Source organism: Kryptolebias marmoratus, linkage group LG1, assembly GCF_001649575.2.
Source record: "Kryptolebias marmoratus isolate JLee-2015 linkage group LG1, ASM164957v2, whole genome shotgun sequence".
In the NCBI taxonomy this organism is placed as follows: domain Eukaryota; kingdom Metazoa; phylum Chordata; class Actinopteri; order Cyprinodontiformes; family Rivulidae; genus Kryptolebias; species Kryptolebias marmoratus.
Window position 1 is genome coordinate 5,997,021 of NC_051430.1, and position 15,345 is coordinate 6,012,365.

The 15,345-nt window shown below is 39.4% G+C and overlaps 1 protein-coding gene across 1 annotated transcript in view; it reads left to right on the plus strand.

The window, feature by feature from the left end:
- The window catches only part of LOC108250971 (VIP36-like protein), a 17,509-nt gene extending 2,858 nt beyond the window's left edge, over nt 1-14,651 (plus strand). The window contains exons 2-8 of the mRNA XM_017441094.3: nt 1,034-1,152; nt 1,805-1,922; nt 4,559-4,641; nt 6,858-7,019; nt 8,310-8,424; nt 8,554-8,673; nt 10,005-14,651. Of these exons, the coding sequence (XP_017296583.1) occupies nt 1,034-1,152; nt 1,805-1,922; nt 4,559-4,641; nt 6,858-7,019; nt 8,310-8,424; nt 8,554-8,673; nt 10,005-10,147 (860 nt within the window). The 3' untranslated portion in view covers nt 10,148-14,651. The remainder of the gene's footprint in view (nt 1-1,033; nt 1,153-1,804; nt 1,923-4,558; nt 4,642-6,857; nt 7,020-8,309; nt 8,425-8,553; nt 8,674-10,004) is intronic.
- The last annotated feature ends 694 nt before the right edge of the window (nt 14,652-15,345 follow it).

A 15,345-nucleotide genomic window follows, 5' to 3' on the forward strand; every position in this document is an offset into this window, starting at 1 on the left:
ATAAACATTTGAAATATGAGTTTGTATGTAATGTATGAATATAATATACAAGTTTCACTTTTTAAATGGAATTACTGAAATCAATCTACTTTTTCATGATATTCTAATTTTATGACCAGCACCTGTATAAAGCGCACCGGACTATAAGGCGTGTTAAATGAAACAAAACCGTCAGATAAGTCAGTCAAACTTTAATAAATGGGTGAACAATGACTCTAAACATTGTTTAAACGTTAATGAGCGTAATTCACAATAACTCTCATCCTTGTTCAGCTGTAACACGTTAAAAAAAAAAGTCTTATATCGCTAAATCAAACATTAGTGTATTCACAATAACTCTCAAAATTGTTCAGTTATAATGTGTAAAATACAACACATGCTTTCATATATTTTCATTCCTCATCCATCAATCCCTGAAAGTCTTCTTCTTCAGTCTCTGAGTTTAACAGTTGGGCGTTTATCAAGCATAAAGTTTGCGTCGTAAGCGTGTCTCTTGACAGGTGCCATGTTGGGGTCCTTATACACACACACACACACACACACACACACACACAGTAATATTATGGTCAAGCGCAGTATGTTTTCGTCCACGATGCTCCTGAACACGGTGGCTGTAATTCTGCAAGCGGTGCAGCTTTGTAGTTTACCAAAGTCGTACTAAAACATTACGACTTCTTACATATTTAAGGCGCTCCGTATTATAAGGCACAGGGTTTTTTGAGAAAATTTAAGGCTTTTAAGGGCACATTATAGTCCAGAAAACACTATATAGAGGCTAGAGGCCAGTTTTGAATAATTATTAGTTGTTTTTGTGATGAGTCATTCATATCCAGTCATCAGCTTTCTTGTCTTTATTTTGAATGTAGCAGATGTTCACTTTGCAATAAAGTGAATTTATTTACTTCATTTATTAATTTGTGCACTAAACATCCAGTTCTGTTGTAGAGTGTCCACTGTGACAGGATTATCTGATTGTTTCAGTAATAGTTACGGACTAAACCCTTAATTATTTAGTATTTCTACTGTCTTGCAGGGTTGGGTTTCTCTAGTTCCTCCCAGTGGGATCTGATGGGAACGGCCATGGTGATGCCTGATTATGTGAGGCTGACCCCGGATCAGCAGAGCAGGCAGGGGGCTGTGTGGAGTCGGATTGTAAGTGGCTTCAACAGTTTGCAGAAGGCAGCTGTGCTGTACCCATCCAGCCACACCTTCATCTCCCACATCCTGCCTCATCGTTACACAACTATTCAAGAACAAAGAACCTTAACTGTCATGTGAAAGATGAATTACAGTCGTTGAAGAAAGAAAATCTGCCATCGTTCGGTTCTAGGGTTTAAATATCTGGTTTTTACCAGGTTCTAAAATGATTCAAATCTAACCTCAGGTGAACAAAAACACACAACATATGCTGTTATTATACAACAATGAAGCCAAAATAATAAAGCTGTCTGTAAGGCGGGGGAGATAAAGACTTGTTCCGGCCCTGTAGGACTTGATCAGTCTTTCACATGATTATAAAGGAATTTTGTCCCACTGTTCTTTCTAACGTTGCTTCAGTTCATTGAGGTTTGCTGAGCTCTTAAGGTCTGAGGTTCTGGATTGGATAATTATATAATATTAATATGATCCTTAACAATATGTTGTGCAGCAGGACACTTTAAAGATCAATAACATGTCAGTGAGTCCCCTAGAGGGAACACCGTCATTACTCCTAGTATTTAAAGTGTTCATAAAAAACACAGTTTCTTCCTCTTTTAATGATGAATGCAAACCAGTCTTCTGCTTGTCTGTGTCTTTCTTTCAGCCTTTTGTTCTGCGCGACTGGGAGCTCAAAGTTCACTTTAAAGTCCACGGCCAGGGAAAGAAGAACTTTAATGGTGATGGCCTTGCTGTATGGCTCACTAAAGAACGCATGCAGAATGGTAAGTTTGCAGCAGTACTATTAATAAACAGGTTTAATTTACTGCAGAAAGTAGCACTCACCAAAACTCAGACGTTGAGTAAGAGGTCTTAATGTGAGCATGATTAAAGAAGAGTTGGTCTCATGATCTGATCACATGTTTACGTCCCGTATCCGAGGTGTAACAGCAAACCAAGCTCAAAGTTTCAATTGCAGGGATCAGTTTTTCTGTCTGCTCTGCGTTTTTTTTTTTTTTTTTGCGTTAACATGATGCCAGAGCTGCTGGGACTTGTAGTTGATGTTGTGACATACAGCTCTTGTGCTGATGTTTACTCCTCAACCCCACTGGTCTTGCTGTCATTTAAATCTTGAGGACGCTGCGTTTAAACGTGTTTGTATTCAAGAAGTTGTTGCTGAGTTTTAGAACAATGTGTGACAACTGAGGAGATGAAGAAGATGTCTTTTGTCCCAAAGTTAAGTGGAAATCAATCAGGCATAACTAACATTTCTACCGATTTGTCCTTTTTAAGAGATGGTTAAACATTCATTTTGAAACATTTTAGCAGTTCACCAGTTTTATCACTTAAAAATTGATTGTGTTAAGTGACCTGTTGTTGTGGAGAGGTCATGGACAGGCTGGTGTCACATGTCTCTGCAGTAGTAGACTGACACTGCTACTTCAAAAACCCTGATTTTAAAGAGATTTATCCTTTTAGTCTGGTTCAGTTGTTCTAAAATGATTTTGTAAGAACACGGATCATTTATGATAAAAGTTTGTTTTGCCAAGATGCAAAAATATTGACCAGTGAAAGAAGATGATTTCACTTGTCTGTGGTCGGGTCAGGGAGGCAACATGTCCAGGAGACAAACCCAGACCTCCCTCTCCAACTCCTCCTGGTGGAGCTCAAGATGTTCCCAGGACAGAGAGGATATATGATCCCTCCAGGGAGTTCTGGCTCTGCCCCGAGGTCTCTTCCCAGTGGGACATGCTCAAAAAACCTCCAAAGGGAGGGTTAGGTTAGGGTTTATCGTTTTAGTAATTCGGTTTTGTGTTCTTTATGGTTGCATCCTTTTTAAGCTCAGGAGCAGCAGAAGGATGAGATGAAATCACAGGGTTTAAACAGGTGAAGATGAAGAAGCTGTCAGGGGAACCAGAGTTATTAAGGTTTGTTGAAAATCAGCTTTTGTCTCATAGGTACTGAAAAAAATGTGACTTAATTAAATAAAAAAGTTTAGTATGACTCATTGTATCAATATCAAATTTCTTCTTAGTTATTCATACACACACACACACACACACACACACGGGTGGAAAACAGGCAGTTGTGTTGAGTGAGGCCAGTGTGGTCTGTGGTGGTTAGGTGGGTGGAAGGAGTGAAAGCTAACAGTCTGATGACAGTGACAGGAAGTGTTGGGTGTCTGATTGTAGAGACCTGTCTTCTTAGTCCTGGAAACTGATGTTGTGGGGCTTGAATGTTTGAGTGAGTCCACAGGAAATCAAAACTAAATTGAAATCCTCAAGACTAGAATAAATGTTTCTAGCCAACCTGCGAGACACTGGTCCAGTCCTGGGTTTAAAACATCACTGGGATGGATGCTCCTAGTTCCTTCTTTGGTTTGGAGAAGAGGCACAGGCAGGAAAAACTCATCCACTCACCAGCAGGAGTTATCTGAGCCTGATCAGGAGGAGGACATTATTCTTTATTGTTTAAAAGTGAGTACAAGGACACTGATGAGCTGCAAGAAGATATTTTCAGCTGAAGCGCCTCCTGTCTAGGATTAGTAGCATTTGGCATTTGTTTCTGTTTCTTGTTTGCACGGAACCCTGACCCTCATACTGATATACATACCAAATCATGACTTGGGTGTACCATTCCCCCCAATACATGTGTTTGTACATAAATGTGTAAATAAAATGACAGTTTAGATTAGACAGGCACACATGAACATCATGATTCCGTTAAGTGTTTGCAGTGGCATGCCGGCCTCCGCTCCCCTTTAAAAAAAGAAAGAAAGAAAAGCTCTAAACTCAGAGGAAACACTGAGGTTTGTTCCCTGTTATTTGCTAATACTTATTGGTTGTTCTGATTAGATAAACTTGCTGCTACTGACAATAAGATTTGTTTTTACTGACTGAATCATATTTAAAACTGTGTTTAGAGATTTTTCAAAAAGCTGGATTGATGAGAAAACTCTTTGAATTCATTTGTTGTTTTTATATTTCAGTTAAACTTAAAGCATGCTCAGCTGTGGGTTCAAAAGTAAATTAAAGGTTAAATGAAGATTCATCTTTGTACTGGTCATCTAAGCCTGTTTATCAAATACAGATGCATCATTTTTTTCTCTTAATATAGGAGTGACATTTAAATAAATATTAGTTGTGTGTGTCAGTATGAGCCATCTTTCAACGGGGGAAAAGCTGTTATAGTTTTTACATATCAACTTGGATCTTGTAAAAAAACAAGCAAAAGTGAGGCATTTTCTTCTTTCAAACATTCAAAACTAAACCAAAAGTATTTAGTTTAATAGTTTACAGAAAAATTTAAATCTGTACATTTTGGGCATTTTGAATTTGTGGGAATTGACAATTTATCTCTCTCTTTTTTTTCTGTCTGCTGTTTGTTCACTGCTCTGTTTGTGCTGCTCCATCGCTGGCAGGTCCCGTGTTTGGCAACATGAACCAGTTCACTGGACTGGGTGTGTTTGTGGATACTTACCCTAATTCTGAAAAGAACCATGACGTGAGTAACCTTTCTCTCTTCTGCTGTACGAAATTCCCCCCATTGAGGGGGCAAATAAAGTCCTATACTATTTTCTGTTTTAAATAAACAACATTGTCAGGTGTGACAGATCAAACCAGTCTGGGGTTCTTCTAGAAAGGACGTTCACCAAACTGAGTGCATCCACAGCCGGGGAACAGTGAGTTTATCCAGAAACTGAGTGGGTAAACTGAAGGGTTGGAGATACTAATAAGAGCTCACCAATTAGTTTAGTGAGTTGTAGGAAGTATTTTAGTTATTAGCAACTATTAATACATGTTTAAAGACTGTTATTAATTATTCATAAAATTATTATTGAACATCAATTATGGGGCACCACCTAAAAACCAACATCTAATAACTAAGCCCTAAATCAGACTCAAGTGTCTGTTTTTGTCAATCTGGAACAGATTTGATGCCTCCAGAGCAGATAGTGAAGGGGTGAATCTGAGCACTGACCTTTGAGGGTTTACAAACCAAACGGGTCCAGTTTTAACTTGGAGCCAGAACTCACTAAACACCAGCTCTTTCTGTTCTCACCTCGGTAACCCCCAGCTCCAGCACCAAAGAACTGAACAAAGAGCACCAAAAAACTGGTGCTGGAGCTACAGATAAGCTACAGAAAAAGCAGTAGTGATAGATGTAGCAGTCCCAAGAGACTGTAACATCAGGAAGGAGCATGAAAAGCTTGAGAAATACCAAAGGCTGACAGAGGAAATATAGAAGTTGTGGAGAGTCGAGGTCTCAGTGGTACCAGTGGTCATCAAAGCACTCGGTGCTGTGATCCTCCAAACTGGAAGAGTGGCTCCAACAGATCCCAGGAACAACCTCAGAGATCTCTGTCCAGAAGAGTGCAGTCCTAGGAACAGCTGAGCAGAACCCTCAAGCTCCCAGGCCTCTGATGGAGGACCTGAGCTTGATGTGAAAGTGGAACCGCCCATGTGGAACAAAGAGGGCGAGCTGGGTGTTTTTACATATTATTATGTATTCTAGAAAGTTTAGGTATTTTAACACCATAACAAACTTTTTGAGATATTTATTGACATTCAGTAAAAGCCATGATTTAGTCTAGGTTTTTACCTTCCTGCTGATATAACCTGCTGGAGTGGTATAATTCCTAAATGAAGAACTGAAATCAAGACCTTTTTAATTTGAAGGTTTCAGATGATCCCTGATAACAACTTGCAGATACAGAAATAACACTGAGTCTTTGAGGTTATTTGGAGGTTTCAGTCAAACGTGTCGACTTTCATTGCTCAAACCCAATAATGACATTGCTGTCAGCATTGCTATCAACATTCTGTTAGCAAAATATCTCCTGAAGCAGTGGATGGATTTTGATGAAAAGTAATCATTGGATGTGCATCCACAACTGAATAACTTTTTGAGTCAAACCAATTCCAACTAATCAACTTCAATCAACACAAAGATGCTTATAGCTCAGTTTAGAATACAGATTATGATTTAGTAATAGCTGAGTGATCCTCAGCACATTTTCTGAGCGCTAACAGATGCACATAACATTATTTTCTCAGCTTGATCAAAATAGTTATAACACAAGATGATTTTAGTTTTAAAATTTAGATTTCAAAGGTGGCAGATGATTTGCATTCCTTCAAGGAATGCTAGGCCTTTTAGGTGTTTTTTGTTTTTTTCCAGAAAAAATATTTCTCTTACTTTGTTTGGTGTATTTTTAGTGGAAAAAGCATCAAAAGGAAGGATTTCCCCATTTTTATGTGAATTTGCAACTCTCAAGAGACTGAAGCAGAAGATCTGAGTTAAAGTAGAATCAGAACCCATCTTAGAACCCTTTATCTCTGGGGGGGGGGGTTAGGGAAGAAAGTTTTGTTAAACTTGCTTCATAATACAGCCTTCAGGTATTTATAACCTAAAGTTGAAGAAATCATTTTTTCCAGTATTGACATCACAAAGAAGCACTGTTAATCCATCAGAATAGTTATTTCTTCCTCCTATTGGGTGTTTAAAAAAGGATAAATTGTGAAACATTAAGCAGAACGTTCAGAACAAATTAGAGGGAGCTTTAAATGCAACAAAGCTGTGTTCAAACGCAGATAATGACCCCACTCTGGTGACTGTTTTCTTTATGGTAGGAGAGGAAGCATTTCTGAAGTGGCCGTAGCTCTTTCCTGCTGTTGTTTTTCAGTATATGTTTGACCCGAGCCCGGTCTTTCTTGCAGAGAACGTTCCCGTACATATCAGTGATGCTGGGAAACGGGACCCTGTCATATGACCACGATCGCGATGGGAGATCCACTGAGCTTGGAGGCTGCACAGCTATGGCACGCAACTCAATACATGACACATTTCTGCTGCTCAGATACTTCAGAAACAGGCTGACGGTATGACACGGCATTCATAACCTAGAATTAAATTGGATTTTTAGATTTATTGAAAACAATAATTTTACAAAATGCTTCAGATTATTAAAGTTAAGTGGGGGGAAATGCTTGTATTTGAAGCCCTAACCTACGACAGTTTATTAGTGCTGCTCAAAAGACAAATAAGAACGGCGTATTTTGGTTGTTTAAATTTTGATATTAAAGCATAAATGTGTGAATGGGATTAAAGTTACAACCTTGTGTTTTTAACATATTGAACATAAGTAAATTAAATCTCAATGCAATATAGAAAGATTCAAGCCATTTATTTAAACAATTCAAACTGACGAAAACACTTCAGAAAACTTTCTATAAAATGTTCTTTGAAAAAAACAAAAAGTAGTTTTTGGTGAAGAATACGTAATTCAACTTAAAAAGACTAAATTACACAAGGTTGTATCACATCAGGTGCACGTCATTAGAACATCATTACTCAGTATTTTAAAGGAGGCTTTCAACCTCAGACATGAAGTTTGGTGTGCTGCTGTCTGCTGAAGTGAGACGGAACACCATGCTGAGGCTAAAAGAAGATTGTAGCAGCTTATGAGTCTAGGGAGGGATTTAAAGTCTCAAAACAATTTGAAATGCGAGTGGAGATGAGGCAGCAGTGGCTCAGGAGGTAAGGGTTTGTCCTGTAACCGGAGGGTTGCTGGTTCGAGCCCCCGCTCTGTCAGTCTCAGCCGTTGTGTCCTTGGGTAAGACACTTCACCTGCCTTGCCTACAGGTAGGGGTCAGAGGGCTCGGTGGCGCCGGTGTGATGGCAGCCTCACCTCTGTCAGCCCGCCCCAGGGCAGCTGTGGCTACAATGTAGCTTATCTCCATCAATGTGTGAATGTGTGTATGAATGGGTGAATGACTGTAGTGTAAAGCGCTTCGGGGTCCTTGGACTAGATAAAGCACTATACAAGTGCAAGCCATTTACAAAATAATGTGCAAAAAAAAAAATTCAGTTTTACATGAAAAGCTGTGACTTTAACAAACTGACCACACAAAACATGGCTGCACAGCTCACTGCTTGACTCAGAATAACTCCTCTCAGTCACAGCTCAGTGACACACTGGCTTTAGTTTGATACAGTATTTCTTTTTCCCCTCAACATTTTCACGTAATTTTGGAAATGTCTTGACTTTAATCTTTCTTTTGAGTGGCTCTGTTGCTTATGTGAAATAAATTTAATGGAATAATAAAATAATTTCCCATGACAGATGTTTGTCATAGAGGCATGCTAACTGTAACCCCCTTCTCCACCAGCTGATGGTGGATGTAGACGGGAAACAGGAATGGAGAGAATGTGCTGACATCACAGGACTGAGGCTACCAACAGGTTACTACTTTGGTGCTTCCTCTGCTACTGGAGACCTGTCAGGTATGAATCTCCTGCTTTATCTGTTCAGTGTTGAACAAAATGATTATTTATTTGGAAAGCTGAAATGCATCTTGTCCCAGGAGCTGAATGCAAGTGATTGATATATTAATCACTGCGTTGTTGGTTTAGATAATCATGACATCGTCTCCATAAAAGTGTACCAGCTGACTGTAGAGCAGACTCCAGAGGAGGAGGAGGAGGAGGAGGTGCTCACCATCCCCAGAGTTGACAACATGAGACAGTTTGCAGGTGAATACACACTTTTATTTCAGTCCTGCATCTGCTTCACATACTCCTGGGTCAAACCTACCTTATCTAATCTAACAGTCTGATAAATATTATCATCTGTTAAATGTTCCTGATCATATAAAGGTAGTCAGAATCGTTTCATAAGGTCAGAAGATGACTGGGGAGCTTCTAGTGGGCGCACATCAAGTAGCATGTTTTACGGGAGCTGTGCAGGAATGTAATTGTAATATATTTTAATTAACACTTAAAGTCTATCCACGGCTACATGTTCGAAGAATTATCAGAACCTTTATGTCCTGAGAGTCGTATGGGAATAAATGTCAAGACTTTGGATGAAAAACGGGTCTGCCAGGGCTGGCTGAGGAGGGCTGCACCATCAGACCTCAGAGCCTGAGTCCCCCAAGAAGCTGGATGCTAATGAAGAGATGCCACAGTGTATTAAGGTAATGATAGAAGACCTATGAGCTGAAATTATCACCAAACCCGGCTTGGACAGAGCTCACCGCACACAACGTGCTCGGAGGGCGAGCCCCCACGACCGACGATCACCTTCAAACCAGGAATACTATTGTACACTGTGCTGGAGAGGCTTCCTGCCTGCTGCACAGTAAAGAAAAGGGTGTACATTTTCCCAGCCTTCATACAGACTGTGGTCATGGAGGGAGGCTTTCCTTCCATTGAAGGAACTCCGTTAAATTCAGCCTCCGGTACCAGACTACCCTACACAGCATGTCCAGCAGCCAGACACATAAGTTAGAAGACGAGCTGGCTTTGGAGTTTGTCAACAGGAGCCTTAAGAGGAGCTCGGATCTAGAGATGGCCTAACTTCAGGACATGTTGGAGCTCATTGTTCAGGTTTGTGTGTCTGCAGCTGAGATCTACGCTTCAAGCATGTAACATCAGCTGGGTGCTGGTCTTGTCTCTGGTTACAGTCCTGGGTACAATACCTGGCTGATTATGGTATTGGCTCATCACTGAGTGTGGGTGGGCATATTAGGTTTGCCTTGATCCGCCTTGTTACTGAAAAGTGCTATATAAATAAATTTAACTTGACTTGCGAGGTTGAATTTTAGAGCCTAAACCACTAAATCAAACTCAGTAAAGTTTTAAACTGTCCACGCCATCTTGATCCTCATATAAATCTCAACGAAATATGGAAGATGGCTTGGTGTAGGACTATTTTTAATTAAACCAATTTATTGTGTGCCATATGTCTTCATCATTGTTTTATTATATATTTTACCAAATGTTGTATAATAATAAACACAATGTGAAATGGTTGAAACTAAGCAGCAGCAGACTGATTCCTCTGTTCTTCTTTGATTTCACAGTGGAGGTGGAGGACGAAGGAATGAGTGGAGTCCAGATCTTCTTCACCCTCCTCTTCTCCGTCCTGGGCCTTTTTGTGCTGGTTGTGGTTGGCCTGGTGGTTTACGGCCGCTGGAAGGAAAACAAGCGCAAACGCTTTTATTAGGAGGAGTCTGTCCACACTGGGTTCATGACGTTTGTTTCTAAAAAAATCAACATGCTGTACAACAACTAAACAGCCATACGGCTCTAATGCTGGGAGCCAAGAGCTGAACAGGTAAAGAGATCATGAGCAAGGCGCAAAGCCTGATTCTGTTTTATTTGGACCTTCTTTGGAACGTACTGTATCTCAACTTCAGCACAGGCGGACAGATATGTCCCATCTGTCTCCACCAACAGGAAATGAGAAAACTTTCAGAACAATTCTGTGCGGAGCAATTTTCTACCATCATACACAACTGGTTCATGCCGCACTAAGCAAATTTCAGCCGTCATAAACGACTTGGACATACCCCACTGATCGATTTCTCAGTTGTCAATAATCACTTGCAGAGCTTGACATTCTAAAATCTTGATAGTAATTGTGTCACACTGCACAATGACAGAGTTAATAGTTGTTGGACTGTACAACTGTTTGTCACAGGAGAATCAAGCATGTCACCAAGATAACATTAAAGTGCTGATGTTTATGCTCTAAATAACATTGGGACGATAAATGCTGATGGTGGAGGCTTATGAAAGAGTTTACAGCTGTGGCTGGCTCAGGACTTTGGGAGTACACGGGTCGGAGCAGCAGTCACACTGCAGGAATTTCCCAGAAACATTTTGACTGCTTGATATTCGCCGTAGGTTGGGTTTGGTTGTGAGAGAGCAGAATTGTCTGTCTGTGAGTCTGTCGCTCGGAACGACCACAGACAGCTGATTCAAGCTCACGACCAAAGATTTTTATTTTATTTTTGACAAAAAAAGGTTTTGTCCCAGACAGCTGAAAATGGCACAGTGTGAACCTGGCTTTAGTGCTTTTGCAGACTAGAGAGAGATGGCGGGTGAGCTGGAGAGGTGCTAACAGGAAGTGCACACAAGTTGCCTTTTCAATTTAAAATTCACATGTATTCTGATCACATAGAGAGGCTTTGATTAGAGTCCAAGGTTTGATGGAGTTTTGTTCACAATAACTTCAGAATGTGCAGTTTAATATCCAGGCTTATAGAAAATTAAAACTCAGTATGCTGGAACTGAAAGTGATCAGTTTCTGTTCTGTTTTGTCTTTGTCTCAAAATGTTCACAGAAGTCACTTTGGTCCTGTCTTTTGTGTATCTTCTCGTTTTTAATCACAAACTCAGAAGTGTTTTCTACACATTCACAAACGGGAGTTTTACAGGAAAGCTCAGATGGAATCAGTTGTGAACATTATAAGCTCAGAGTCTTGTGGAAAGTCATTTATATTTGTTTTTCCTATTTTAAATTAAGAAAAGCTACAGGAAGTGGAATATCCTGTTTTCTCATCTCCAGCCTTCTTCCTCAGAGAGTATTTTAAAGTTGGGTTCTGTTAATATCTTACTGTAGCTCCTTAAAAGATCTCAGTTTGGAGAAATAGTTAAAGTCTGACCGGACTGATGAGCTAATGGCTAGTTAGTACACAGCTGAGACCAAAGTATAAGGATTACATTTGTCTTAAAATGGCATCAGTCTCCAGTTTCATGACACCCTGTTTTCCAGACCTTTACATTCCTGCTGTTTTCTCATTATACAATTATAAGATGGAATACTTTACTTACATGCAGGCACTAATAGAAGCAGCAGCAGCAGCCAGCTGTAGCACTTCCTCTGCAGCCTGGAGTCACATTCTGCAGGAATATCATCATTTAATAAGTTAAATGAGTATGAAATTGATGGCAGTACAAAGGTTTAGATTCTCAGACTTTGGTCTTAGCTGTGCTCAGACTAGCCTTAGCTTACTGCTCCTGTCCCAACTGAAGAGCTGTCAACAGCAGGTAAGATACTGTTTATACATATCTACAGAACACCACTTCCAAATATCTTTTTAAAGCAGTGGTTCCCAAAGTTGGGCTCGGGACCTCACCGTGGCTCACAAAACAAGAGGTTTGGGGTCTTGAATTGATCAACAGAAATAAAATAAAATAAAAATTGCTACGAGCACATTAACAACATTCTTACAAAACATCCTAAAAGAGGAAAAAATAATCGTAAAGGAGTTCAATCAATTTGTTTTGTCATTTTGCCCTGTTTGATTTGCTTTTTTCGTTCTTTTTTTTTTTTTTAAGCAACATTTGTGGTTCAATCAAACCAAGGATACCAACTAAAACACTGAGAAGCCCTGCTTTGAAGCACACACATCAAATGTTGATGTTGGGTTGCAGTCACTAACAAGGTTCTGGGACTTTTCTTTAAAGCATTGTAGGAAAAAGTGAAGCAACTACAAAGTAAAAACATGAGGATGTAATTTTCTAACTAAATTTATCCTCAAACTTTGTGAGTTATAAAATAACCTAATTTATTCTGTTCCTGATCTGCTTATTGCTTCTCCCCCCCCCAACACTCCTCCTCTTTGATCGGCCTGGATCAGGTTCAGGGACATCCAGACGAACCAGTGCTCCATATTCTTAGCTAGAACCAAGATTTCTTTACCCCCACAGCCTGTTCTGTATCATTTTGAACTTTTCATGTCAACATAAGAGTGTAAACTTCCTAAATGTGCTGATTTTTGTTTCAGCAGCTGGTTTATTTACAATCATGTCAGATTTGTTTCTCACAGCTGTTTGTTTCGTCATTCAGAGTTTTAAAACGTGATGTAACTTGTCATGAAACAAGTGGTGCCTTCCCATCAGCGTCCAGTGGAAGAAGCTGAGGTGTTACATGTCAGTGTGTGGCTAACCAAAACGATGGGTTTTCATCAATCCTCACTTGTTTGTCTAAAACATTAAGGAGCATTTAGTTTCTGTGCATTTCATTGGAGCACAGAAATGAACTGCTGGGCATCTCAAACAGCAAATATATTCAGCCTTCTGATCAGACTCACTGGAAACAAATGCTTCAGGTATGGACACACTGTCCAGCCTTGGTTGGACTCAGCAGATTCTTTTGACTTGTAAGAGCACAGTAATGCTAATATTGACTGGTTTTGCTTTCTTAAAAACATCTCTTAAACAGTGATGACACTGGCTTTCTTACAAGTTACCTGGTTAAATAGGTATTTTGAACTGGTGTTTTGCATCAGTTATGGACAAATAATACATTACCTGTTGTAGATAGCTCTTGAAATGACCTCATTTTGGAGAAATGGTCTAATTGTGCCTAGACTGATAAGATAATGGCTACTCTGAATATGGCCAGGACTCAAGTCGCCAAGATTTCAAAGCAGTTCAGGCAGAGGCTGTTTTAGAAATCTTTCCAGTAATGTCACAGTACAGTTACTCACACAGAATTCCTACCTTCAACTGTATAATAATACCAGACCTCAGCCCCAGCCACGAGCTGCCGTGTTGCATTTTTTTGGAACCAGAGTCTGTGCACTAGGGGTGCAGGGTTTGAAGTCCCGCCCACTACCATTCATGTGCTTTCTTTTAAGAATCAAATAACTGATTACAGCTAAACGTGTTAGAAAAATGAACATTTGAACTTAAAGCAGCAAGTGCAAAGCTCTGTGTTTTAGTTGGAAAGACCTCAGTGATCCACTTTGGCCTTGGCCCCATTCAAACTAGCCATTAGCTCTTCAGTCCTGTCAACTAAACTCTTTCTCTGAACTGATGTTGTTCAAAGAGTGATCTACAACAGGTAAGATATTAACAGTTCATAACTTTTATACCCAACCCCCTTCAGAATGGTTGTAATATCCCTTTAGATCCAGAATCAGTAGCAGTTAATAGAACCAAAAACCTCAGAGTGTTTTAGCTTCACCCTTTTCATATTTCAGGGTTTTTGAGCTCCTAGTCTTCCAGCTCTAGAGGTTCTCACTCAGCTGATGGAGAACTTTGGTCCTTCAGACTTCCTGCAGGTTTCTCCCTCAGTGCTTCTCAACTCAAAAATATCAACAAAGTGTGTACTGTTGCACTGTCCTCTTTGTATTCCATGTTGCTGTTTGTCTTCTGTTGTATGTGATAAGGTGTGTTGTGATGATGATGATGATGATGTCACATGACTTTTTACTGAGATCGCAGTTTTTCTAAACTACTGTTCCCAATCAGACTGCAGTTCTGTGAAAATTCAGTGACGTCAGCTCCACAGGAAACTACTGAAATCAGCACCAGCATCTACTTCAGTGGTTCTTTACCAGACTGGTGGATGTGTGAGCCTGTTGTCTAAAACTGTGACATAAAAAAGCCACTTTGTTAGAAAAAACCTTCATGTGTTTCTTCTCTCAGATGTTTTGTTTATGTCAAACATCTGTATTAAAGTCTTCCTGTATTGACAGCACTAATGCTGTTTTTAGTTTTATGGACACTTCTACAATGTTGTCTTTTCTTTATTATCTTTATCCTTTAGTACACATTTTCCTTTTTACTTTGATGAGCGAAGGTAACAATAGCTTGTTCTTTAAACTGATATTGTGTTAATTTTGTAAAGAAAAAAAAAAGCAAACCGTCTGAAAATGTGAGTGAAGAACTCCAAGCTGCTGTGACTTTTTTTCCAATAAAAGTTTCTATTCTTAATTGTTGATGTTGGGATTTTGTTTTTTGTTTATTTAGTCATTCAGAGCCGTTTTCCCAAACCTAAATGAAGAAATAAATCCTTGAGTCAGTTTTACAAAACAGTGACTCATTAATTACCATAGAAAACAGTTTTGTGTAGTTGGTCTGGTATAGAGCAGGCCAACAGCCAGTACCAGTTAATCCAGACCAGTCTTCAGAGCAGCTGACAGAGAAAAACATGGAAAGTGACATCTCATGGATTTTAATAAAACTGGGGGTGTGAATAGTACTTGGCTAGTGTAAATCTTTCCCAAAATATTTTGGCATAATATTAAGTGGTTGCCATGGTATCCAGCTGTGTTTTGGGGCCAAATGCGCCTCAAATTCAGCAAGTTAATAAGACAAAAATGGCTCTTTTCAATGCATAGAAAAAAATACTATATATACTTTTTAAATATTTTTTAAACACCGTTTTGTGAAGAAACATATCTCTTCTTTGTGTTTTTGAACATTCTGTCCTTTGGAACAGATATTTTCTGAAATACAAATTTTTAAAATAAGGTCCTATTTCGAGCTCTCAAATTAGTTAAAAAACACGCTTCACTAAAAATTAAATTGTCGGAGTTTGGACCTAATCGGTGACTTCATATTCAGTAGATATTAAGAAAAATACTGTATTTTCTTATATGTGTAAAAAGATTTAATTGACCTTTTT